Raw genomic sequence first — 27,485 nt, 5'->3', positions numbered from 1 at the left:
ACACACTACCACAAAAACGGAAGATAGTGGCGGATAGTTAGCAGCTGTTTTGACAATAGCCGCTATTTGATGATTTTCCAGCGATTTTAATCGTGAACGCCGGAAGAGCAGCTATTTAATTCGGTTTTGCGGCAAATTTAAAAAAAACCGCCGTCAATCTATCTTGGCCATATTTCAATCTCCCATTTTCTTAGTCCCATAATCCCATTTATCAGACGCACCTTTCTCCCTCTCTCCTCTCTTTGGAAAAATATCCCCAAACCCTGCTAACCCTAACCTTCTTCCACAAGGTACCATCGGCGATAGATTTCTGCCTCCGTCGCCTCCAACCTTCATTGATGCACCCATCGCAGGTTCAGATCTGTTCTAGCTACTTTTCCATGTTTGCTTCTTCTGATTCAGATCCTCTGCCAAAGCTCCACGTCGGACGAGCCTCTCGACTTTGGAGCTGCAGATTCAGACTCCGCGTGCCTCTGTTCTAGCTTTTGCTTGCTATTGGTGTCTCTTTCCTTTTATTCTGCTCATTACTTCTGGTTTGTTCTTTTTGGTTTGATTTAATTTGTTCTGAACTTTCTTTCTATGCACTTTGAAATTGGCTTTGCTTCATCCATGGTAATTCAATTCGATTCTTCGAATTTTAACGCATTCCTTATGATAACCATTCCCATTTCTGTTCCTATTCCACAATTGTGCACCTTCACTACTACCGTAATTGAAATTGTTATTATTATTATTATTATTATTTGTTTAATTTTTAACCTTCTCTTCCAAAGTATGAAGTAGGATTTTGATTGGAAAATTGGCATTGTATTATTGTGTTGTGTTGTTGTTTCATTTTAAGCCCTACTATTTTGCATGTTTTTTCTAGGTTCTTCTACAGCTAGATCCGTTTCTCAATAAACTCACCAGGATGTTCGAGCGAAGCACTGAGACGGGCTCTGTTTGAGTTACACTTAAATGATGTGTGTCTGTTTGTATTAATGCTGACTTTATGGTCTGATCAAATGCTTTAGGTTTTATTTTTTTGCAAAGTGAGTACTAACTCCTTATTCTTCTTGTTCATATTCTTGGTGGGCCTTTTAGCATCCTTGAAGTCTCAAGCCGTTAGGAATAAAATGGCAACTGCTGGTGAAGCAATTGAGTATAGATGCCTTATCCAATTGAGTATAGATGCCTTATCCATGCCACCAATGGAAAAAAGACAATCTCTACTTCGGTACGTGTGTATCTTATATATTATGAGCTTATCATTCTTATTTCTCAGTGTGCTTTTAGGAGATTCATGTTAATTGGCAATTTTTGAGTAGTGCAAATTTATATCATAGATAATCTTGTGACTAGTTGTAGGCATAAAGTTCCTAGTTTAACTCCATCATGTGGCATGATATTCATCTCCCCCACTTGTAATGATTAAGGGCTCTCAGTTAGATCATACTGATTCTGAAATGGGAAAAGTGAAAGGAAGATAGTTGAAGCATCACTACTAGTGTTTCTTCATTCAGTTATTCTCTTTTACCCTTTCTTTTCATGATCTCTTAATGGGCATGGTTTATAGTCTCGTGTGTTTATGAATTACTCAAATTTTAAAATCCAATTCTTGTTTGATCATATTTACAGTCACAGAGATCTCAAATTTCATCTACCATAATGGCAGTTTATGTACTGTTTTTGAGTTTTAGATTTGATGCAGGAAAGGAGACTACTATCGGTATGTAGCGGAATTTAAAGATGCTGATGAGAAAAAAGAGGTGGCATATCAGTCACTTAAAGCATATGAGGTATTCTATTCACTTAATTAGGTTGGAATTAATTTTTGAATTTCCTTTTTTGAGCACAAAATGTAAAATTGTAAATGATGTTTATTAGTTGAAGGCAAAGTTTCATAGTCCTGAATTTATCAGAAAAATTGTCATCCTTCATTATACTTTCAATTCCCCATTCATATTTTTTGCTTATTGGAGAAGGTTGGATGTTCTTCATTTTCCTTCTGCTTAATTGAATGCACTGAGCCACCATAGGATTTGTAGTTAACATTTATAAGTTAATTTAGTATTTGGGTATATTTCTTAAATTTGTATTAGTTGAAAATATTTCCAAGTCCATTCATCAGGCTTACTTCTAGTCATAATTAGTTATAAGTTCATTCTTTAATTTACTTCATGAAGTTGCTAATTGAATCTGTCCATCTGCTTCTACTTCCAAACTATAGAGTAATAAAGAAGGCCACTTGTTCTGTTCTAATACTTATCTATCTATTTAACTATTTTTCTTTTGGGCACAAAAGAAATTAAATTGATGAAAATCATCGCCTTTTAAAAAAGAAAAGTAAAAATGGCAGGTCCAGAGGTTGATGTAAATGGGAATGGCTCATTGAAGTTGAAGCCAAGTGAGACCAGAGGAAAGAACATCCAATGCAGAGGTATTAAGAATATGCCACTAATTTCCCTTAGTATATGATAATTATATATATCCTAAATTAAAATTTGTTGCATTAATTTAAAATAGCTGCAGTGGCACTAATTTTCCTTGTTGAATTGTGGCTCATAATCGTAAATGATATAGTTAGTAGGGTATTACATTCTCAAGCATTGGCAATAGAAGAACATTAGTGATAAGCTTGACACTGATTAATATTAAAATATTTTATCAATATATTGTTTAAATGAACATTTTTAGGTTCGGAATTTGGCAAATTAGATGTACATTACTGGTCAATAAATTGGTGACATTATCAAGATGCTACTGCACCAGCACTTCCAGATTTTCAAGACAAGCAGAAAAGGATCAATGCAATTGAAGAGGGTCTATTATTATACTTATTATTTTTATAGTTCATATTATTATTATTGCCATTGTGATTATTATTATTAAAATCTATACCCATTGGTTTTTAGTACGATATCTTATATTGTCTCTATTATTATTATTATTATTATTATTATTATTATTATCAGCGTTTTTAAAAAGGAAAATTTTTTTTTTTAATTTGTATTGAAATTAGCGGCGGTTTTATAACCGCCGCAAATAGTCATAACTTAAAATTAACGTAGTAACATTGCGGCGGTTTATAACCGCCGGTAAAAATGACAGAAATCCTAATACTTTCATACCGCGGCGGTATAAAACTGCCGCTAAATTAATTGCCGCAAAATACTGATTCAGCGGCGGTTATACCAGCGGTTGCTGGAAACCGCCGCAAAATCATTTACCCGCACCAATAACCAGGGCAGTTCACTAAACCGCCGGTATTTGATTTTGCGGCGGTTTAAAACCGCCGCTAATCATGAAAAAAAACCGCCGTGCTTCTTGTAGTGACATGTGAAAAAAAAGATAAAATTAAACAAGAAAAAAACATTATTCCTTTAAATAAAAGATGATGGTAATCAGTGGCTAAGAAAAGGGGTTGAATCTTAGTCTCTTTTTTTATGAGTATTAATTACTGTTTTTTCAAAAAAATTTTGAGAGATATTTCTGTTTTTGTCTCATAACAAGTCAAGAGATATTTTCTTTTTATCTCATAACTGGTTAGGGGATATTTTTCAGTTTTGTCTCATTCATAACAATAAAAGAATAGGAGTAGAAGAGAAAGAGAGATTCACACCCAGAAATATTCTGGTTCAGCTGCTAAGTGCAATGCAGCCTACATCCAGTTTCCATCACAACTGTAATGGAATTTCACTATAATGATCATCAGATTACATACACCAATTCTTTCCTAGGAACTACCCATTCTTATCTGAGACAAATCCAAATTCTATCTTTAAATCTGAACTTAACTTGGACACCTACCAAGCTTTCAACTGTAAAGTGCTAACCCAACTTGCAAGAAAATTACCACCGGATCATGAAACACAACATACAAATGCATAAAGGAACTCTTAGACATCTATGGCTTTTTCTTTAATTTTGCTCATTGTCTTTTTTCTTTTACTGGCTTTTTCTTACAAACCTCACTCTGTTTGTCTTTTACCATGAGACTCAGACAGACAAAACTAAAGAAAAGAAAACAAAATGAAACTCATTGAAGGAGAAAAACTCTGTTAACTTAGGGTAGCTATGAGAACTTTGTGCTTTCTCTCCTTGTCTCAACCCTTGGCCGTTCACCTTTATTATAGAAGGAAAAACTTCAAGGTTGAAACCAGTTCAACCAAGCCACCAACATCTTCTCCAACACACAGCCGGTTCGGATAGAGAAAAGAGAGAGAGAAAACCAAAAGCAAACCAACATGCATGTACCTCTCTCATCCCTTTTCATCAAGTTTCTTCATTCCGAGCCCTTAATCTTGACTTTGGCTCTAAAAAAAAATATTGACCCTTGATGAATCTCTGATCCTTAACAGCTCCTTCCTTTCCATATTTGCTTCTTCCTCCACGTAACTCTAGTGGCTACCTTCTATCTTGGATGAATAAAAATGGAAATGAGCTTTAGCCACAGAAATCTTTCTCTCTGACCGAAACCGATCCTTTCTGTTTTTGGCATGAAGATCTTAAAACTTCTTCTTGAAATATTGCCTTCAATAGCAAAGATCTTAACCACACCATGCTTCGGATCTTCCTTTTACAAAGGCTATCATCAAGCTAGCCTTTTTTTCTTTATAGCTTCACTGTTTATTTCTCTAATAATTTGCTCTTACTTCTTTTCTCTAATGGATGTGATATAACCGAAAAGTAAAGAGAGAAAGGAGAGAGAAGAGACAAAAGCCATATTGGCCCAATTTTCTTTTGCTATCCACTTAAAAGTCATATTGTATGGAATAACTTTGTTCAAAGACTGATGACATTTTTCTCCCAATGGACTTATATATTGATTTTTAGCCCAACAAGAATTTATTTTATTTTTCCTGCACACTAATAAATCCATTAACTAAACAATTGGAAGCAAAAATTAAATTAGTAATTTTTCTAATTGACATTTTTTTAATAATATTTGATCATCACAATAATTTCAAGTTTTCCAAATTTATCAAAAAGTTTATCAGTCACTTTAGTGGTTAAGTACGATTTTGGTTTTTAAAGTATAGATAAAATTTTTTTGTTTGGAATCTTTTTTTACATAGAAAATCGTCTCTAAGATTTAACTTAGTTTTAAAATCGTCTTTATCTTAGAAACCAAAATTTTACGGAGGTGGCGGCAGAGATGAATCGTGGACAGCTTCTTCTTCTTCTTTCCTTCGCCAAAATAGAAACACTCTCTTTTTCTTATTATTTTTTTATTTTATATTTTTTTGTTATGGGTAATTTGGTCCAAAATTTTAATATTTAAATAAAAAGAACAATTTTAAAACTTAATTTTAAACCTTAGAAATAATTTTATATGAAATAAAAATTAAAAACAAAAAAATTTTTAACATATACCTTAAAAATCAAACTCGTACTTAACTAACATATTTTAAATTTTTACTATAATTAAAAATTTTACACGTATCAAGAGAATTGTCAAATTATTAAAGATAAATTATTAAAGGTATTATCTAACTAGCATTTATAGTATTTAGTTACTTGCCATAATCATATTTTTGTTAGTAAATTATTAAATGTATTTCACCAAAAAAATATTAAATATATTATTAAAGATAATTTTTTTAAAGGCATCAAAATTATTTTTTATAAAATAAAAGTAATGCACTTAGAAAAAGATTTTTATATAATTTGCTAACAAGTATACATGACACTTACTATAATTTTGAGAGAGAATGTGTAAATTTCGTCTAGATTATTGAACTTTAAAGTAATGAATCTAAATTAAATTTGAGACTCTGATATTGAGTCTAATAAATTGATGTTAATCTTATTTTGGGACCTTACTCGATCTAACTTTTTTTTATTACCTTTTTTCTCAATTTTAGTTTTGAATATTACTTAATTTAATGTAACAAAAAGTAAAAATAACAATAATTATTCATATAATTAAAATAGATCATACTAATATATATATATATATATATATATATATATATATATATATATATTAAAAATTATTATATAATATTTTTTTGATATTTTTTAATTTATAAATAAATCATTTAATCGTTATAACATATAATTTATTGCATAATTTTCTCCTCTTAGTATGTATGTTAAGAAATTTAAAATATAAAATATTATTTATATTATTTTTCATAAAAAATAAATAATTTAAGTAATTATCTAAGACAATAAATATATTAACACCAACAACATTTTACTTATTAGTATTAAAAATATATATATAAATATTACAAGCTGATATTTTTTAGTAAAAAAATAATAATAAAAATTATTAATTAAGTTAATTACATAATAAAAAATAAATATATGGATAATTTTAAATGATAAAAAATAAAGTTATTATTTTCAAATACTACAAATTTTATTTAAAAAATTTAATCAATAAATTCATATTCAATAAATTATACATCAAATACTATTTATGTACCAATAATATATTATCAATTATTTTGAACTAAACCAATTTATATTATTACAAAATAATATTAATTTATAATTATAATTTAAATTTTCGTGCAAGGTACTGAGAATGAAACTAGTTTATTGCGTTGAAAATAATTATTACAATTCATGAAAATTATTATTTTTTATTTAAAAAAAATCTACACGTGATTCTTGAATTTTCTTAAGCCATATTTTTAAGTATTTAAAATCCTAATTGTTGTAGTTTTTACTTTTTAGCTATAATTTCATGGCCAACAACGGTTTCTTAGTAGGATCGCATCCTTGATTATTATTGGATCCTACCTATTAGGGTTTTTTACTTAAATAAATTGTTTGGGGTTCAAAATTATTTGATTCCCCTGAAACAGATTCTGCAACGTGATTACCTTTTTTGTATTATTATATAAATTGTCCTAGGGTGGAAAGGGTTATATAAAACATGAATCATCTCACCCTAAGACGATTAATGCATGAATTTGTGAGGCAAATTAAGAGTAAATCGTGGCAGGACTTCTTGGGTTAGAAGTAGAGTATAAATCGTCCCAGAATAGTAGGTTTTACGTGTTCATGGGCTAAACCAAACTGGGCTGCCACGATTTATGTGTTATTGGGACCCTCCTCAGCCTGGGACGATTTATGTGTTACTTTGTAACACTCACAAGGCTGGGACGATTTATGCCTGAGTTATAACCTTAAGGAGTCAAGCACGAGTCACGTTTGCAGCCCTGCCACGATTTATTCTTAATTTGCCTCACAAATTCATGCATTAATCGTCCTAGGGTGAGATGATTCATGTTTTATATAACCCTTTGCACCCTAGGATGATTTATATAATAATACAAAAAGGGTAATCACGTTACAGAATCTGTTTCAGGGGAATCAAGTAATTTTGAACCCCAAACAATTTATTTAAGTAAAAAACCCTACCTATTATTTTTTTTGGTGACTCTACCTATTATTTTCATTCCAAACACTATAGACAGCGGATTTTTTTATTTAAATTAATTAAATATATTATTTATCGAAATTTATAACATGAAAATATTACGCATTTCGGATGCACTGTTTCGAATTTTATAAATCACACAAGACAAATGCTATACACCTAAAATAAGACACATTTTAAAGAATATAGAAAAAACGGGTACTAAATACTTAAAAAGGCTCTATAAAAAATTGAAATGAGTATATCCAGAATATGTATAATAATACGAGTATATTTATTTATATTTATTTTGCAGATATTTTCTTAAATATTATGAATTTTAATAAATAATATATTTAATTGATTTAAATAAAAAGTTCTTATAGAGTGCCATTTTTGTGATGTTGTAATGTAACATGTGTGTGAATTACGAGACCACTCAACTAGAGCAATTTAGGTGTTCTTATCTTTCACTTTTTCATTGCATTTTTTGTTATTAAAATTTAAAAGTCATATTTTGTACTACGGATATTGATTGCTTTGAAGTTTGAAGTTTATTCATTTGTTTGAAGACATCTCACTTCAGGGTTAGGTTATGTGTGGTTCCTTTTGAAAATGCGAGGGGGTAAAATTCATAATTAAATAATCACAAATTCTTTAGCAAGATAATTTAAAAAAAAAAATCATACCCACGTCTTCTTTTTTTTTTTTTTTTTTTTCAAAAGTGTCGACTATCTCATAAAATAATCCAAGAGAGGATAAAGTTAGGGGTGGCAACGGGGCGGGTAGGGGCGGGTTTTTGCTCTACCCGACCCCGCCCCGCTCAACAAAAACCCGCATCGAACCCGCCCCGCTTCTACCCGCGGGTAGTAAAATGTTAAACCCTAACCCGTCCCTGCGGGTACCCGCCCCGCCCCTACCCGCCCCAATAATTATTAAATCCAAAAAATAAAATAAAATTTTAAAAATTATATAACCATTATTTACATTCATAACATAAATTAAAATAAAAATTTAAATATGATACAATATTATTAATCATTTTACTAATTATTTTATATATATTACATATATTATATATTAAAAATATATATATTTATATATCTATTATATATATCGGGGCGGGTAGGGGCGGGTTTAACCTAAACCCGACCCCGCCCCGCCCCGCCCAAGAACCCGCCCCGCTAAAACCCGCCCCGGTGCGGGTGCGGGTAATTACCCGCCCCGAACGGGTAGGGGCGGGGTGGGTACCCGCGGGTTCGGGTAGTGTTGCCACCCCTAGATAAAGTTGGTGGAATAACGCGGTGAAAATGAGATTTTTTTTTTAAATTAATAGCAAGATTTCAAATTTTTTATTAAATTTAATTACAAATAGTTCATTAATTTTTGTAAGCAAAAGACACATAAATCCCTCCTTACCTGATTTAAATTATTATAGAAATCTACCTGTGTGTCAAAAGTATTTTAACAGATTAATTGTATAATCAATATCTAAATATTTTGACACACAAAAGTCATATTTCGTAATTATAATTATCGTTTTATTTTTATATGAGTATATTTGTCAATATTTATATTTTTTTAAGTACAAATAATAATTTATTTTAAGGGATTTATATAATAATAAATATTTTTTATTTTTTTAACTCAAAAATAAATAAATTATTAATTAATTAAAAATATAAAAATATTTCTCACATTTTAAAATATACGAAATCTAAATTGCTCTATGAAACCTATAATTGTCCTTGTATTTTAAAAAATAAAAAATTTATTTATCTTCAAATTCAAATTAAAAAGTTAAAATTTAAAAATATATTTTTATGTTTTTTTCATTTAAATATAATAAAAAATTTATTTCTTTTCGTGATAAAAGATTAAAAAGTTAGTTGTCAATTTTTTTTTTTGGATGAGGCCTTGCTTTTATAAGTTAAAATTGGAATTTGAACGATTTAATTGGGCCAATACAAACGGAGATGTAAAGCCCAATTGAATTGGCAATGGGGAGTTTGAGATGAGAGAGAGGGGGAGAGAGAGTATTGAAGAAACAAAGCAATAGGGTTCGTTAAGACTGAAGAGAAGAAGGGGCACACCGGTGGCAGCGGCGGAGGAGGAGCAGAAGTCAGAGTGAACCGGGACGCCGAGCACCGCTGCTGGTGCTTCAACAAATTCAATTCCAAAACACTGTTGCATGTTGATTCTTCATCGTGCTCTAAAATCAACTAAGTTCATTCATTTTCTCTGCTGCTACTCCCGATTTATCTCTCCAATGACAGATACCAATTTCAAACCTTTGTGTACCCTTACTCCCAATGTTGAACCCTCCACCATAGATTCCTCCAACCACACAGCTTCACCTACACGTGTTCAATCCACTCCCGAGATCGAAAAGAAGTATGTCCACCGTGTGTATGATGCAATCGCTCCTCATTTCAGTTCAACGCGATTCGCTAAATGGCCAAAGGTTGCTGCTTTTCTATCATCTTTGCCTTCTGGATCCCTTGTTCTTGATGCTGGATGCGGCAATGGCAAATACCTTGGTTTGAATCCTGATTGTTTTTTTATAGGCTGTGATATAAGTTCTTCATTGATTAAGATCTGTTCTGATAGAGGACATGAAGTTCTGGTTGCAGATGCTGTGAATCTTCCTTATAGAACCGGTTTTGGTGATGCTGCGATTTCCATTGCTGTGTTGCATCATTTAAGCACTGAACATAGGAGGATAAGAGCAATAGAGGAGTTGGTTAGAGTAGTTAAGAAGGGTGGTTATGTTCTGATTACAGTTTGGGCCAAAGAACAAGAGCATAGATCATTGATTAGCAAATGGACACCGCTTTCGGAGAAATATGTTGAAGAAGAGTGGATAGGACCGGGTAGTCCTCGTGCTCGGCCGGCTGCTTCGCCATTGCCTTTAACAAGTATTCCAGAAAATGAGGAGAGCAGCTCGGGTCAGGACAAGAAAGATTGTGATGATGAGTTGAAATTATTGAGAGATTTGAAGGTAGAGGACAATGTAGAGAATCAACAGGAGTATTTTGTTCCTTGGCATTTGCCTTATCATCGCGCCGAAATTAGTGGTGCTTCTGCTCAGGCTCTTGCTAGTGGTCTTGCAACTAGAGATGACAAAAAGGGTGCTGTGGTGTATAATAGATATTATCATGTTTTCAGTGAAGGCGAGCTTGAAAGGTCATCTCTTTTTTCATCTCCTATTACAATTTTTATACACCAATACAGAGCATATCTTAATCAAGTTGCTTCTTGGTTAATCATGGCTTTGTAAACCATTGAATCAAGTCTTCAGATGTAATGGTTTTTGTGCACCTTGTTATTGTTAATTGTTATGTTTTCATAATTCATATCTGAATATGGAGTGCATAAACAAAATAGGAAGAGTTGGAGACATTAGATTGAACATCCTAGTTTTGAAGTTAGAAATCTTGCTTGAGTGATAGCCAGATGAGTTGCTATGCATGAGGATAAACCAGGGTTGTATTTTACAATTTTAAAGCAAATGGTATTCAAAAGTAATGAAGAAAATAACTTTGAGATAAGTTAACACTATCATTTTGTCATTCATTGCCTCATGCATCTTCGCGGTACTAAAAAGTTACCTGCTGGTTCTGAAAGTCCATCACAAATTTACAATGAGCCTTCTATTTTTATTATTACTGCCTTGACATTATGTTTCAAATGCTTAGCATGATGGATAATTCTAACTTTTGTTTCCTTATCTTTTTGCAGCTTGACTACTAGAATAAACAATGTTAGAGTAGTTGATAAGTTTTTTGACAAGTCCAACTGGTGTATTATTCTTGAGAAGATTTCATGACTAGTAAAGAAACCTAGCTGATATGTAAACAAAACTTGGTTGCTGCCAACCTCAGACATATCCTGCGCATGATCAAGATCAGGCTGCATTCTCCAAGTAACCCCTTGCCCTTGTTTTTAGTGTTCTTTCTCTTTGATTTCCCTATGCCCAATTTTGATTGTGACAATAGGGCATGAAGGACACCACTATTTTGTGCATGTTAGGTTGTCGGTATTATTGCTGGTACCTTGTATGTGCTAAAAGTGCTGAACATCTTTTAGCACAATAGAGCAGTTACAATGATTTTATTTACCCAGCAATTTATTTGATGATTGGAGATTGTCATGGGTTGAACTTATTCCATCATTTCAACAGTATTCGTGCTTTCTTTGTCGGCGACCCCAGGTGATTATAGCATCAGCAGCTACCTGAGACTCAGAGAGGGTCTTTGGTTCAGTGATGGAACAGAGTCCTTTTTATTGTTCAGTGGCCACTGGCCACTGTCTAACTTTGGAAGATGATGTGAGTAATTTAATATGAAAATTTGTCTAATGCTGGATTTGGTATAGCAGGAGCTGAATTTTCTGTAAGGATCTTATAAGTTATTTACTCATGCTTTTGTGGTCAAGGAACTTAAACTCCCAGTTTCTTGTAGAGCTAGCCGCCTTTGCAATTCAATTAGCATTTAGACATCGATAAAGCTGTCTTCAAAATTTCAAACATTTAAGATAAATGAGTTAGTTATATTTTCACACTTTTGTGCTTTTATGACAATGTTTAGTAGTTAAATCCTTATGGTAAAGGTAAACGAGTATTGATTCATTGGTTATTGTCCGCTTCAAAAACAGAAAAAACAAACATTTCTACATCGGAGGATGTAATGATTAGATAAATTAATAGAGGAATAAAAGTTTGTATAGGATACACAAATTCAGAAATAGAATCCCATTGTGCATTTTGCAACAACGAGAATGCATGCTTTATTTGTCTTTTCCACAGGATGAAGCTCTTCCTATATGGTATATTTTATTTGATAGGGCATCACAAGAGGCATCTAACAACGAAAAAGAAAAGAGCAAGCAATAGTAGAAAATACTCAAATAATGTTCTTAGACCAGGAAATAATAATACTGACTTTCCTCAAAGCCCACCTTTTCCACTTTGCGTATGTATTAAACAAATGCCGCGGAAAAAGTTTACAATATGAAGTTGATTACTATAGGGATAATATGGGTAACAGAATAGAAAATCAGTGTGGATTCATGTAATCATATTGCTATCTACAAAGTCAACCTTGATAGGACCAGCTAGGCGTTCAAACCCCATTCATAAGGTTGATATGTGACCTTAAACTCAGAAGTGGCAAGCATGTCCAATAATACCTCTGAATTAGATGGATCTAGGTAGTTTGACACATGCTTCAGTACCTCCACCTCGCTCTTGCCAAAATCTATACTGTACCTGAGAATGAGAGAACAAGGATAAACATTAGATCTCAAAAAAATGAAAGAAAAACTTCAGCACTACTCATTAACATGTAATTTCATTTACTAAACACCTAAGGTAATAGTTTCTGAATGTCTGTGTCTGTTCCATAATATCTATCTCTAATTTTGTTACATTATTAAATCAGTGTTGTAACCTGTATATATTTACCCAATGTACCAAAAAGTGACCGCCGAGAAAGTACTAGTTGAAGTGATACTTCCAACCAGTCCTAAACTTCAAAATCAAAGCATGTTAGAACAAAATGAACTTACCATTTAAGGATCTTATTGGCAGATGCATCCTTAGCAGCCAAATCAATCAGAATGCCTCCGCTTCTCAAGAAATTGCGTGCTGCATCCGTTAATTCCTCGTCGATTTTTCCAGGTGAATAGCACCTAAGTGCAGGCCCTGATCGGCTACCACACACCAAAGCAAAATGAATGAGAGGTTCAGGGTAAGGGAGTGCCACCTGAAAAAAACAGGAGAAAAGAGTGAGTCTTAAAGTCAGTTTTCTCTTCAATTAGTATCTCAGTGAAAGCATGTGTAGTGTTTCATTGTCATGTTTATAGGAAATGCAATCAAAACTAAAAACTTAAGCTAAAATTAAAACTAAATGTATATAATAGGCTGATAGTTACATTGTATTAAACTATACACTGAACATAATGTTTTCAAAACACTCACGGACAATTTATAACGACAAAAAATATTTGAATCACTTGCAGTATCAGATTCAGATAAAATATATTAATACAGATAAAATATATTAATAGCTGACCTTTAAGCGTCTATCTTTTGAACCAAATGGCTTCTTAAGGTTATAAGGAGGTCGCTGGTTTCCCCTCAATATACCATTTTGAATAGCTGAAAGAGAGTAGGAGGATCCACCAATAACATATTTGAACTCTCCAAATAATTTCCTTCTTTCCATTGCTCCAGAGGCATGACCTAATACCAATATTGCATGGATTGCCATCATATTGTAAAGATTGATAAAGAAAGCAAGCTTCTCTTCCCTAGACATATCCCAAATTTCCACTCTTTGAAGCTCTTCAACAGTTCTCAAATACCTAAAGTGGGGATCAGTGAAAAATTCTGTGAATTACCAATGAAAAATACTTGCATATTTCTGGAACACATTTAATGCATGCTATGGCAGATGGCGAAAAAAAAAAATACCTTGCAAACTCCCCACTTGCATGCAAACTTGTGTAATCAACACGACGTCCATCTTCAAAAACATAGGCTTCAAACATTGCATAAGACAGAAACCTCAGCCTTGATGCAATTTCTGCTATAGGTTTCGGCTTCACAGTAGTTATACCCTTCGGAATGTTGTAGCATTGTGAAGCCACAATTGGATCATCATCCAAGAACCGATACAAATGATTACCATCTTCAAATATATTCTCACTAGAGTAAAACAGTAAGGCACCATAGAATTGTCAACTCTCTGATAAAACATAATTGAAACAACAGAAATTGAAAGCGTCAAATAGAATGCTTGGACTTACTCAAGAACATGATAAAAGAAGAGTTTGCTAGCAAGCTTTCGTCCAAACTCAACAGCCTACACCACCAGACAACAATCACAAAGATAGTAACGACAATATGATGCTAGAATTGTACCAAGATAAGCAATTGAAATATTTAGCAGATTTGTCTGATCATATGATTAACAAATATAAAATGATCAAAGCATATGAGGATTTCTGCATAGGTTTTAGTTGTATATAGGGTAATTAAATCCATACCTCTGGCCTTTCCAGATACTGATCTTCAGACAAGAAATCTACAGCTTCTGACCCAAGAAAACAGTTAGTGAACCTGCGCATTTTGTGAAATCTGTCCTTCACAGGAATAGACTCTTTCATTTTGCGGACAATTACTGCAAGTTCATCAATTGCCCCACTACTGGAATCATCATCCTCACCAGAAAGAGGCGGCTGTGGTGCTTCGAACAATGGTGCTTCACCGATGAGAAAGTCGATCTTCTCATCAAGGTTGCCGGACTCTTTTAAGGTCTTTAGCTCACTCAAGCCACCTATAAGTATCTCATTGAAATAAACCTTTGGAACAGATGTAGATCCAGAAAACTTCTCCAGCTCTTTCTCTCTGCTGGGATAAACATCTAGGTTGATTTCAACAAATCTAAGCCTTTTCGCACGCAAGAAGAGCCTTATCTCTTTGGATTCTTGGCAGCCAAGTTTGGAGTACAGTATAATCCTTCCTTTCATGTCGATGGGGATATTTGGATTTCCATTCACCGAATCCCCCTGCTCAGTTTTGTTTTCTCCATCAACATCAGATGACTTCTTAATATAATTCAACGGATTCCATGCAGATTTCTGCCCTCCCTTTTCAGCAACAGTTGATTCACCCTCTTTTGAGGGATCTGAGATATCCTTACCTTCATCATCAAAATTACCCAAATCTCCTTCGCCGCGTCTTCCAGATAGGCGGCGGAGCATGGTGGACACTGCCACTGCACTTTTCTCCTTAACAAAGTTTTTCAGAGCCACCGCCTTCTCCACCATTCGCGGCGACTCTTGATCTCCATCCTGCTTACGAGTAGAAGTGATCCGGAGACCTTCCAGCCCAGGAACCTCTGTTCCATCAAATACAGGCTCCATATTGTGGTCCTCACCCAGAACTTCATCCACCTTTTCATTCATATGTGCTGATTCCATGTCTCTTCTGTCATCCTTCTCTTTATCCAGATTTGGCTCTAGTCTTTCAGGCTCACAATCTCCATTGGCACCCTCTTTATCACCAGAGTACTCTTGTCCATTAGTATTGACTTTAATTTCAGCTTCAGATCCCTTGGAATTACTCCCTTGCACTTCTTGAATAGAACTAGTTTCAGATTGCAAATCCTTGCTCTCATCAACATTAACCAACTCAGATTTCACACCTTCAACCTCATTCATCTTATCCTGATCTTCAGTATTGTTAACCTTTTCGATCGATTCAACACTCTCTTCATTCTTATCCACTAAATCTTGATGTTCCATGGTTAAAAATTTAAAATGAACCTAAGATTTCCTCGTCAACAATGCAAAAACTGAAAGTTTACCCAATAAAACATAAGCCCTGCGATATTACCAGTTACCAGTCCATATTACTATATATACAAAAAAGATTTAAAATACTAATCATTCGATTGTTCTAATTTTAGATGGCAGCAGAGAAATATAGTAAGATTAAGACTAAGAACTAGAGCAACAGTGAAGTATTCCAATTCCAATAGCAGAACACATCGAATAATCAGGACTGCGAGAATACAAACAAAACAAAACAAAAAAATGGCTAACAAATAAAAATTATGGCGTTCCAGGAGAGCAAAATATACATCGAAACAATTACAAACAAAAAAGAAACGAATGAATAGAAAGTAAGTCAAGAAGAAGAAGAAGAAGAAGGAGCAGGAATAGCTTACTGTTAGAGATCCAATCCAATGAGAAGAGTTGAAAAGAAGAAGAAGAAGAAGATGAGAAGAAACTTAATTTTGATGCGTTATGAAAATGAAATTAAGACAGATTTTTTTATTGACTGATTCGTCGTGCAGTCCACATTATTTATTTATTTATTTGTTTTACTAATTTGATTATTTAGTTTAGGGGGGGTTTTGGGTTTTGGTTTGCGTTGAAAGGGTAACATTGCGTTTGTTGAAAATTCGTTTTGATTATTTCATGTCGTTTGGGAAAAGGCAAGAAGCGGGAAGTCCGTGGGAGCAGCCCCCAGGCCCTCCTCCCTCTCTGCTAATAATTTTCTCCCTCGTTCTCGTTTCAAAAATAAATGCAATTTGGACACACCATTCAATCAATTATTCAATTGAATTATATAACAATTTAACCATGCTACTAAATGAAGACAAAATCAACGCAAACCACGTTCAACAATAATTATACTGCCATAGTTTTCTAGTTTTTATAGAAAGTGAGTGCAAAAATACTTGTAAGATTACACATGATGATGGATCTTAAAGCTAGGTATATATGGAGATTGGGAAATGGAGATGAGGACAGGCCAAGAATTTTTCTGTGGAATGAAACGAGTATATTTAAAATTAATTATATGTGGATTATATTTCTTATTATGTGGGATTCTTGTTCTAAAAATAATTATATGTATAATAATTAAATTAAAAATAAACTACTTTTTATTTATTTATAATAGTTTATGATACTCATACATGAATAAAATTAGTTTTGTATTCATGAAAATAAATAATTTATTATTTTTATCTATGAAAGTTAAAAATACTAATAAATAAAATTAACGTTTATGTATTTTTATCATATGAAAAGTATTTTTTATAGTATAACATTAATTTTGTTCATCCATGCATAAATTTATTAGTATTCTAAATTTTAATGATTTTAGAAGTGATAACTTACTTTTATCTTAAATAATTTAACGGTAATCTTTCCTATTTTTGTTGAATTATTAGATACTTTAAATAAAACTATTGTTGTCCTAACAATAATTATTTTAAAGTCCTTACTCTTTAAGATCACGTTTATTTGATATCTGTATCTTGCCAAGACATAGACACGATAGAATGTATTTATTGTTTGGATTTTGAGACACAAAAATAAAAAAGACACACTTACACACAAATACATACAAGATACATGTGTTTCATGTCTCAGTAAAATGCTGAAACATAGATTTTGGGCATGGACACGAATCTGTATCACTATTTTTAGACAATTTTATCCTCGTTCATCTTTTGAAATTTCAAATGTCTCCCCTGTTTGTTTCAAACTCTAACTAGTGGTAATTTTTTGTGTAATTGTTCTGCATCATCGAAGCTGTACCACCGTCGTACATCGTCTATATTTCCCATCGACTCTCCTCTCTGATTACCGCGTGCTGTGCTCCGGTCATGGTGAGCTTGTGTTGCTACTCTGCCACCTTTGCCTCTCCATCCCGCAGCCGCATTAGCCTCAAACCCTAGGCGTACTTCTGCTGCGCGTTGAGTCTTTTATCCTCCGCTGCTGCAACATCTGCTCTATTGGTGTGCTTTGCCTCGTTGTCTCTGATATTTTTTCTTTTGTGAAGTTTCTTGTTTTAATTTTGATTATTGATTAGATGGGTTATTGTTGATTAATTGCTATTCTAGTATTTGGGTATGTGGACAATCGAGTTGTATATAAACCTGGGTAGTTGGCTATTGTTTATTATTCATTTTATTTTCATCTGAAATCTTCAATAGGCAGTAAATAATCTCGGTGGTGGTTGTTTTAATGTATTTTGAAGGTTAATAAGTTATTTTTCCTAATTGAAGAGGGAAAAGAATGAAAAAAGCCATGTGTCTAATTGAAATAAACAAGTTATTATAAATTATACTTGATAAATTGTTCTCACCATCAAACATTTTTCGGCCAACTATACAGCAAAATCTTCAAAAAGAAAAGAGTTGTAGAAGGAGTTTTTGCTGCTGCGATAAATAAAATTTTGTTATTGATTTGCTCTTGTTATTAGTGCTGATTGTTGATAAAAACTAGTGATAAAATGTTGTTTTAATTGCTGATTAATATGTTAATCAAATTGCTTATCAAATTATTAATAGGTGAGCTTTTTAATTATTATCTTTTGATGAATGCTAGAGGATAATTTATTTGTATTGTGTTTATAAAATTGCTTATCAAACTGCTTATCAAGTTGTTGACCAAATGATTTGTATTATGTGTTTGTAGAAATTGAATAAGTTGGATGATAATTGTTTGTAGAAATTGACATGTTAATTTACAAGTCGGGATGTTGTTTCATTATGATAGTAGTTAGAGTCAATTTTGTCTTAAAAAGTTATAGTCTCAAAGCATTATTTAATTTCCTTTATTTTAATTAATAAAAAATTACATATTAAAACTCTTAATTACTTTTCAGCTGACATTTTTATTGATATGTATTTAATTAGATTTCAATCGTATCTTTTCTATTTTGTTCATGGCATCTAAGCCAGTTGGTTGGTTACTTAGGTGTGAAATCTATTAGTATGCTTTAAACTTGATTATGTGAGCATATGCTTATGTAATGAGTGGTTTTTCTATTTTTAGTTTAATTGAGTGCTTTTTCTATCCGTACAAAATATTAGGGTTCTTCATTTATGTATTTACTTGTTATTGTTTCTTAGGAAGTGATGATGGATCGTTCTGAACAAATTAAGGTATGTGTTTGATATTACTGGATTATGAGAATGCAATTTGACACGTTAATGCTGCTTTTCTAGTCACTTTATATATGTATATTAGGAATAGAAGGCGGGGTCATTCTTCGATTGGTCGAAGAATGAACACACTACCACTAAGGCGAGATGCATTAGATAATATCATTGGGGAGGCTGGAGATAGAAATTGCATATGGGAGTTAAGAATGAGTTTAAATGCATTTGCAACTTTATGTGAATTGCTACAAGTTCAAGGTGGATTAGATGAAGATGGTCATGTTGGCATAAGTGAGCAAGTAGCTACTTTCTTAATCATATTAGCTCACGATACCAAAAATCGCAGCGTACAAGTTAGGTTCTATAGGTCTGGTGAAACTATTAGTATGTCTTTTTATAAGGTATTGTGTTCAATTTTGCGTGTCCAAAGTATCTTATTTGCAAAGGCAGACCCTGTACCGAAAGATTGTGTAGATCCCAGATGGAAATAATTTAAGGTAGGTCGTGTATGTAGCTCTAATTTTTATTGGTCAAGTTTACTCTGCGTGTAATAACTATTTTTTTTTTACATTTGATAAGGTTGTCTAGGAGCATTAGATGGAACTTACATAGATGTCACAGTCCCGAAGAGTGATAAATCTAGATATCGGACGAGGAAATCTAGAATATCCATCAATGTCTTAGGAGTTTGCAATTGAAACATGAATTTCGTCTATGTCCTTAGCGGTTGGAAAGGATCGGCATCTGATTCAAGGGTACTTAGGCTGCGTTTGTTTTGTGTATATATTAAGACATAGACATTTGAGACATAGACATAAAATATTTGTGTTTATGTATGCCGTTTGGATATGATAGACATGATATTAGTATAATATCTAATATTATGTTTGGTTTACATAGAACAAGACACTACATAATTAAAATGACCATTTTACCCGCTTAAATTAAAAATTTAATAATTAAAAGAAAACAAGCTATTTAAATTCCACTTTTCCCAAATTGGTTTGAGGATTCCCCCCTTCTTCGCCGTTTACTGGATCTTTTCTGTGCGGTTCTTCTTCGTCGAGAATTCTTCTTCTTCGAGGTGAATTTCTTTGTCGTTCTTTTTTTTCTTGCTTCTTCTTCTTCTTCTTCTTCTTAATTGTTGTGTGGGTATTCGCAGGTATAGTGTGTTTGATGATTTGTTTATGGGTTTAGGATATTAGGTTCAAGGGTTTCGATGCTTCCCATGGTTGGCAGTGAATTTCTTCCTCAAGGATGGACTCAATGTGGACCCTTCAAAATTCCAAATTCTCCTGGATTCAGCTAATCGACCAATGATTGGGAAGCCGCTATATGGACTTGTCTCGGATTGAATCCATATTTCTGACCAGCATCGTGTTCCCATACAGCCCTGGAGGTAAGAAACCAATGTCAAACAAATTCACATACCGTTCTGTTTTTCTATATGATTTTAGTCACACTAACTCGAAGTTGTGCAATTTGTCAGTTAGAAATTTCAATAATTTGTTTTCAATTTCATGGTATTAGTGAAAATAGAGAGAGAATGAAAGAGATTGCTTTCCAGTGATTGTTATTATCATAAGAATTTATTGAAACCACCTCATTGGATGTGGTTTTTTGTGGTTTGATTTCGGAAAACACTACTACATAAAGGAAAAAAGAATGGAAAAAAAACTTAGGACTGAGAAACATATTTTACATTATCTCTTACATTAAATCTGAATTTCTTTGCTATTTTTGTTAAGGTCTTTTAATACATTCAGATATTGCAATTCAGTTATTCCTAATAATACTAAAAAAGGTGTTATGGTTAACACCTCATAAAGCTTGTTTTTGTCTCTGCATGATTTATTCCATTTTTCTGATAAGATTAATGTATCTAAACCTACTCTTCTTTTTGCAGTTATTTCTTATGTATGTTGAGATAAGTAGTTAATCAATTTTATGACTAGATTAATCAATTGGCATATCAAAAATTTCTCCCATTTTCAATTTTTGGTGGAAATATCTTACTAATTTCTAGATTGTTAAAATCAGAACTGGAGAAGTTGTTTATGATACTTTTTCTATCCATTTATCATCTAAAAGTATAAACCAATTACTTTGATTTCTATTAGGATTTTTGGATTTTGTAACAAACAACTTCTGGTTGGATAAGATGTAAGTAGTTTTCATTTGAATTAATCAAAAGGCATTCACACTTGTTGTTGCTTTAAGGATAATCATATCTATCAAATCTTTGAATTATTCCCATCATTGTAATTTGTTGTTTCTTAAAGTTTTACCGATGATATATCTAATTCATAAATCCCCATTCATTTGTATATGCAGGAGACTTATAGGCATTGTCATGGTTAGTCATAGCAATCTAGCCGGCAAACATGTTGATTTTCACAATATCTATATACGTCATCCATCAACTAAGAACTCTCAATGATCTTCCTCAGGACTACTACTCAGTCTCCAATTCTTGATAACCATTTTTGTTTTTGAAAGCTCTCTTGATCTTCCAAATAGTACATCTGCAGGGATAAGGAAACTATTCTTACAGGTATTGGATGCTTTAAGAATAGCATAAGAGTTATATTTGTATAGTTTTAGGGAATACACAATTGTTTGTTAGTTCCTTCACTTGTAATGAACTTATATAAATTGAAAATTCAATGGAAAGTTGTTTCTTTTATATGTATTTTGGTTTGCTGTTTCTTTCTTTAGCTAATAGTATCTTTTTTTTAACTTATAAGAGTATATTTTGGTTTCTTTTCATGAATATGTAGGTGCAAAAATTAAGAACTCGGGTTGTAAATATTATGCAGGAAATTAACATAAGAGATACATTAGATCCGTTGATTAACTTAAGTGCAGAATAGCAGAAAATCAACACATACTAAGCAAAATTTGATGAAGTAAAATTACAGATACTTATTAGAGTATATTTTGGGGGTAAAATTACCCAATACAAGTAAAATTCACTTGAAAGTTAACATAGATAATGCATAATTGAATAAAATTTTGTGGGATTGCACAGTTTTAAGTGAAAAATTACATAATGCAATTAAGATTCACCTAGTGGATAACTTATTTGTATAATAGAAGAAAATCGACATAGACAAATTGCCCAATACAAATAAAATTCAACAGAACGCATAAAATAGTTGCAATGTAGGTAGTGTACTTCAATTGTCCAACATAAGAAAAAAACAACATAACACTGAGAAGTCTATTAAGTTTACCAAAATACCCTAGTAAGTTTACCAAAATATTTCAGTAAGTTTAGCAATACACCCAACAATAGCTAAAAGTTTTCCATTATATCTCGAGCGAATGCCGCCTTTTCCTCGTCCAAACTCCAAAAGGTTGCCTTCAATTCTAAATTCTGCACAATTTTTTTTTTTACAATTTGCACGATCTCCATTGTGTTAAAACCAAGACTCTTCAGCATTCGGCCAAGATTCACTTGCTCATTAACACCGGACATTGCATTGGCTAGTACCTGCACATGCTTTCCTTGATCCTCAACCGCAGCTTTAAAAGTTTCAGCTAAGTTTGATAGCATTGCAGCATCATTACTTTTTTTAGTTGCACTGTGACGTCCTTGATTTTTCTCACTTGATAAAGCAAACGAGGTTAAAAAGGTATTGGGTAGTTCGCTCTCGGCAGCTGCTAAATCCTCCATGTCAACATCGTCTCCGCCTAAACCCAAGCCATCAGCTGTGGCCGCAGCAAATGTAGAGCCCGGCTTCAGCATCTTTTCCACTGCATGCATTAAGACCAGTAGCTCTATCCTTGCCAAAAATGCTTCCAAGATGTTCAAACAACGAAAATGGCTTGTCTGAAGTGTAGAGTGTAATATTGCGACCCTGTACAACATAAAACAAAGCGTACAATGTGTAAGAAGAATGATTAAATGCGAAAAAATTACGATCACACCTTTCCCCAAGCTTCCAGTACTTTTTTATTATCCACTTCAACACATCTTTTCAGAATTCTACCCAAAACCACTACAACCCAACATCTCAGCCACAAACATATATTTTTCTTTCAAGCGCTTATGTTTGTTTCTAATGTGCTTCACAGTGAGACCACATCAAGGAAACTTCTCATTCATCTTGTCCGCCAGCTTTTGAAATGCCCCTGGCTTAAATTGACCGGCATCTGCCCTCTTGCCTTCAACAACCAATTCCTCCATGAACACCACAAATTGTTCAGTTTCTTGTTCAGTCCATTGGCGGGGTATAGAGGTCATTTGCTGTTAGATAACAACAAATAAAGTAAACCATGGCAGCATAATTACTATCAAAATTAGAGTTCAATGGTATTAGAATTATCTTTAGAATTACTTACAGCAAACTAAAACCTACTAGCAAATAAAAATAAAATATGTTTAATTAAAATAATCACTAGCACAATGTTAACATACTTGCAAACTAAAACCTCGAAATTACTTACTAGCAAAATAAAACCTCAAAATTATAATTGCAGTACAATTAAAATAATCACTAGCACAATATTAACATACTTCAAAGATTTCAATAAAATTCTAGAATTTTGACATCTTTTGAAACAATTAAAACAAATCCTTGTCTAATTGTATGTTTAATTAGAATACAAATTATGAATCCGAGTTGGCAAATACATATTGCACAAAGAAAAAAACTAAAATGAATTCGAATACAATAATTTATAGTCTAGGCCAATTGCAAACATAACAAAACTGGCAAAAATAAAAACTCTACGCGCCACATTCTCCTCTCCATATTTTTCACATCTCGGTTGCTAGGTCCTCACGTCATTGAGTCCACTCATGGCTACTTTCCACAACGTCAATTGTGTCACCTTCATCAACTATAGTATCATCTCCTACGGGTATGTGTTCTGGCGAAAGAGTTGCATCTTCTTCGGAATCAATATCCATGTTCATACGAATAAAATTTTGTAACAAACAACAAGCAATAATAGTGTGGCTTTGAACCCTAATAGGATAAAATGAGGGACTTTGTAGAATTGCTCATCTTTTCTTAAGCAACTCAAAGCACCGCTCAATCACATTTCTAGCTGAAGAGTGCTTTTTATTACATAACTCTAGACGATTTTGTGGTGCCCAATGACCTTAAACCCACTCATTCACATGACAACGAACATTTTTATAAGGAGATAAAAATCATCTCCCATTGGTATATCCAACATCCACTAAGTAATAACACCCTAAAATGAAAGGATGGAAAAATATAAGAAATACATTATAATTCTCATAAACAATAGTTATTATTCTTTTCAAAAGATTAATTTAGATATACCAATATGTATTTTTAAGCCATTACGTTGAGTAATAGCATCCCTAAAAGGACCAGAATATGTTAAGGAATTGTGAAAAAATTATGGGTCGATTTATAAATATAACAATTTAGCATTAGCCTCCCTTATTGTTGATGTGGACAGAAAAATATAGTCTTAATTCCAATTAACGTTAATGTGACCAGAAATATTAAAATCAATGAAAGCAATAAAACAGCATTATTTTGTTTCTTGGTTTTAATTGCAATGCTCGCAGTTCAGCCACCGCAGAGCTAAGGACCCAGAGCAGTAAATTAGCTTTATCCACTTCTGATCAACAGTGAAAAACAATAAAGGATCTCCTCTTTAAATGGAAAACAACCCAATCAATGGCAGTGTTCAACGACACACTAACGCTCTCTCATTTTCGTCAGATATTGGGATTAGAAGTTTGAGGCAGCAAGTGGAAAGACGGAAATATAGCTGGAAAGGAAAGCGAGGCCGATCAACTTATTGGAGTCATAAATTGAAAAATGGCTCAGAAGAAGTCATCATCATACCAGCAGAGGAAGTTTCTCTCAACCAAAACTCAAAGCCACATCCTTCCGAGGTCATCAACGGGAGAGGATGGAAAGATGATGCATTTGAATTTATTTCCCTTTGATTAGTAGTTAGAGTTTAGGTGAGAGAAGTAGAGTATTATGTTGAGATAATTGCTTTGGGTGTAGTGTTCTTTTTTTTTTTTTGTGTTCTTCGAAAGTATGGTGTTCTATGTTTAGTTGGCGTGGTGCACTCCAATCCAAAATAAAAACCTTTAATCCAAGTAGCATTAACCATAAATCAAGGCAAAAAAAATTCATGCCCAACTGACAATTTTTAACAATTGTTAGAAAATTTTTTTAAAATAATTCTATATATGTACGACTTGTTTCTCATCCACTTATATAGCATCTTTTACTTTGGACCCTAAAGGTTCAACTTTCACTTTGCCCACCATAGACAATTCCCAACTTTTAAGAGTAAATATCAATCCGGTCCTTGTCCATTTTCACAAAGGACAAAGTGATCTCTATCCTAAAAAAGGGACACTTCGACCCTCAACCTTTTTATTTTAGGACAATACGATCCCTCTGTTAAAAAATTCGTTAAATAATAACAAAAATTAGTTTTATAGGGGTTTTATTTGTATTTTGTGGGGGGGTTTTAAACCTCCACAAACTATTAATAAGTTTGTTTTTGAAAAATTCTTTTACCAATGGTGGTTATGTGAAGAAAAACTATTTATGAAAATGATGTCGCAAAAAAAAGTAATTGTATTACAAATACCTTTTAAAGGAAAAAAAAATAACATTGAATAAGAAATGAAAGAAGAGAACTTTAATGTTGATAATATTGGTATTGATGATGATGATGGTAGAGGAGATACTGATGATGATAAAGTAATAAAAATAATAGAGGTAGGAGTGATAATAATGAGGATGAAGAAGGTAGTAGTAGTAGTGGTAGTAATTGATTATATTGTTGAAAAGAATTTTGTGGAGGTTTGAAACCCCCCACAAAATACAAATAAAACTCCCCACAAAACTAATTTTTTGTTATTATTTAACGAATTTTTTAACAGAGGGATCGTATTGTCCCAAAATAAAAAGGTTGAGAGTCGAAGTATCCATTTTTTTTACAGGGATCGCTTTGTTCTTCGTGAAAATAGATAAGGACTGGGTTGGGTGTTTAAAATAATTCTATACATATATGAATTGCTTCTCATCCACTTATATAGCATCTTTTACTTTGGACCTTAAAGGTCCAACTTTTATTTTGTCCACCATAGACAATTCCCAACTTTTAATGATAAAGATATTAATATTCGATGTTTTAGTTTTAGAATACACTTCAAATGAAAATTATGATCTACAATACTTGTTTTATTTTTAAAAGTCCATTGTATGCTTTGTTTAAAATTTGATAATTTAGTGTTTAGAATTAATTTATAATGTGTTATTATATAAGATAATTACAAAATATAAAATATATTTTATTTTAATTATACTACATTTAATATATTTTTATTGAATAGAATAATAAGAAGCTATGGAGTTATATATTCTTATAGAAATTGGAGATGAAGAGAGAACTATTCACACAGTAGAAGGAGTCACAATATACATTCTATTCGTGGATACCCGATCGAGTAGGGTGTGGATTGAGTATTAACCCTATCTGACCAACACGCATCCTATATATGTATATATTATATACTTATATAAAAATATATTTTATGTGGATGTTGAATTAAGGACCTCTCACTAAATGCAAAATATCTTTAACCACTAAGAGAAGATCATTAATTGATAATTTAATACTTTTTTTGAATAAACTACGATTTGTACCCATAAATTTTACGAACGCTGATAAAAGTACCGATCAAATAAGAAAATTAACGTTGTATCCATGAAAGATGGTTTCGTGTGACAATAATACCCAAACCCCAATTTTTTATTGACTTTTTAATAAAATTTCCAAATTACCCATTTTATCTTCTTCCCCAAATTCCAAACTTTCACAACCCTTACCCTTCGTCTTCCTCCGCCGCCGCCAGCCACCATCCCCTTGAGACCCTAGCACTTGATGCCTTCCTCCAAACTTTATCCTTAACCTCCATTTCTCTTTTTTCCAATCCCAATTTGTTCTCCAAATCCAAATCAACTTCAACATCATTACCCTTGTTGTTCCCTTCTTCTTTAGATGCAACAACAACACTCAAAGAATTGTTGTTGCTACAACACACACCATAAAGCACACCACTTTCAAGTTCTTCAACTTGAGTATTGTTGTTCTTCTTATTCCAAAGCAACAAGTAGCAGAGTTCAGCAACCAGGGCCAACAAGAGGCCGGCAGCCATGGCCTCTTTTCAACAGTGACTCCAAGCACTGTTTAGCGCCGTCGATCTATAGAGAAAGGGGCTGTTGTTGGAGTATCTTCATGCCATTTGGTGAACTGATATTCGCATCGTTGCCGCTCAGGCTAGGTTTCCGAGGCCACCGCAGAACCTTCTAGAAGGTTGTGGTGGTGGTAACGTTATTATTGAAGGATCTTTTTCCAATTTGAGTACTGGAGAACAAGGAGGGATGATGGTGGCGGAGTATATTGATGAGGATGAGCTTCTAAACATGTCGAGTGTGATCGAAGACATGGCCAGGAAAATACAGGGCAAAGAAGGACCCACGCTCCCAACCCTGCCTTCGACGACGATGTCATCTGCAAGCGTTGCTCCTTCGGCGAGTCCCCGACAAAACTTCACCTTTGCAACAAATCCGATCAAGGCTACCACATCTTCTGTCTCCGACCTATCCTTCCTTTCGTTCCAAAAAATTATTGGTTTTGTC

General features: G+C 33.1%; 2 protein-coding genes and 1 long non-coding RNA gene across 7 annotated transcripts; 2 read left to right on the top strand and 1 right to left on the bottom strand.

Annotated features, from left to right (window-relative positions):
* Positions 1-218: 218 nt before the first annotated feature.
* Positions 219-2,935, top strand: LOC130944031 (uncharacterized). Of its 2 annotated transcripts, XR_009071952.1 has the most exons (6): positions 219-533; positions 869-962; positions 1,084-1,216; positions 1,691-1,778; positions 2,339-2,419; positions 2,677-2,935. It is a non-coding gene; the product is annotated as an uncharacterized LOC130944031 (long non-coding RNA). The 2 variants fall into 2 exon arrangements; XR_009071951.1 differs by having other exon boundaries at positions 219-962; positions 2,677-2,932.
* Positions 2,936-9,406: 6,471 nt separating this feature from the next.
* LOC130946901 (tRNA (carboxymethyluridine(34)-5-O)-methyltransferase) lies at positions 9,407-11,927 on the top strand. Of its 2 annotated transcripts, none has more exons than XR_009072379.1 (3): positions 9,407-10,543; positions 11,099-11,282; positions 11,541-11,927. XR_009072379.1 is itself a non-coding variant. In XM_057875797.1 (3 exons), the coding sequence occupies exons 1-3, from the start codon at positions 9,549-9,551 to the stop codon at positions 11,184-11,186; spliced, it is 990 nt and encodes a 329-aa protein (XP_057731780.1). In that variant the 5' UTR covers positions 9,407-9,548; the 3' UTR covers positions 11,187-11,919. The 2 variants fall into 2 exon arrangements, 1 of the variants encoding a protein (XP_057731780.1); XM_057875797.1 differs by having other exon boundaries at positions 9,407-9,897; positions 9,991-10,543; positions 11,099-11,919.
* A 135-nt stretch (positions 11,928-12,062) lies between these two features.
* On the bottom strand, positions 12,063-16,315 carry LOC130946900 (uncharacterized). 3 transcript variants are annotated; one of them, XM_057875794.1, is made up of 7 exons: positions 16,093-16,315; positions 14,408-15,746; positions 14,168-14,223; positions 13,833-14,066; positions 13,432-13,723; positions 12,926-13,122; positions 12,063-12,626 (listed from the first exon to the last, which is right to left on the bottom strand). In XM_057875794.1, the coding sequence occupies exons 2-7, from the start codon at positions 15,665-15,667 to the stop codon at positions 12,473-12,475; spliced, it is 2,193 nt and encodes a 730-aa protein (XP_057731777.1). In that variant the 5' UTR covers positions 15,668-15,746; positions 16,093-16,315; the 3' UTR covers positions 12,063-12,472. The 3 variants fall into 3 exon arrangements, with proteins under 3 accessions (XP_057731777.1, XP_057731779.1, XP_057731778.1); XM_057875796.1 differs by having other exon boundaries at positions 14,408-15,717; positions 16,093-16,212; XM_057875795.1 differs by lacking the exon at positions 16,093-16,315 and having other exon boundaries at positions 14,408-16,060.
* Between the last annotated feature and the right edge of the window lie 11,170 nt (positions 16,316-27,485).

The sequence above is a fragment of the Arachis stenosperma genome, chromosome 8, assembly GCF_014773155.1.
Source record: "Arachis stenosperma cultivar V10309 chromosome 8, arast.V10309.gnm1.PFL2, whole genome shotgun sequence".
NCBI lineage: Eukaryota > Viridiplantae > Streptophyta > Magnoliopsida > Fabales > Fabaceae > Arachis > Arachis stenosperma.
The sequence above is the reverse complement of the archived record's forward strand: the minus strand, read 5'-3'. Positions and strand labels throughout refer to the sequence as shown.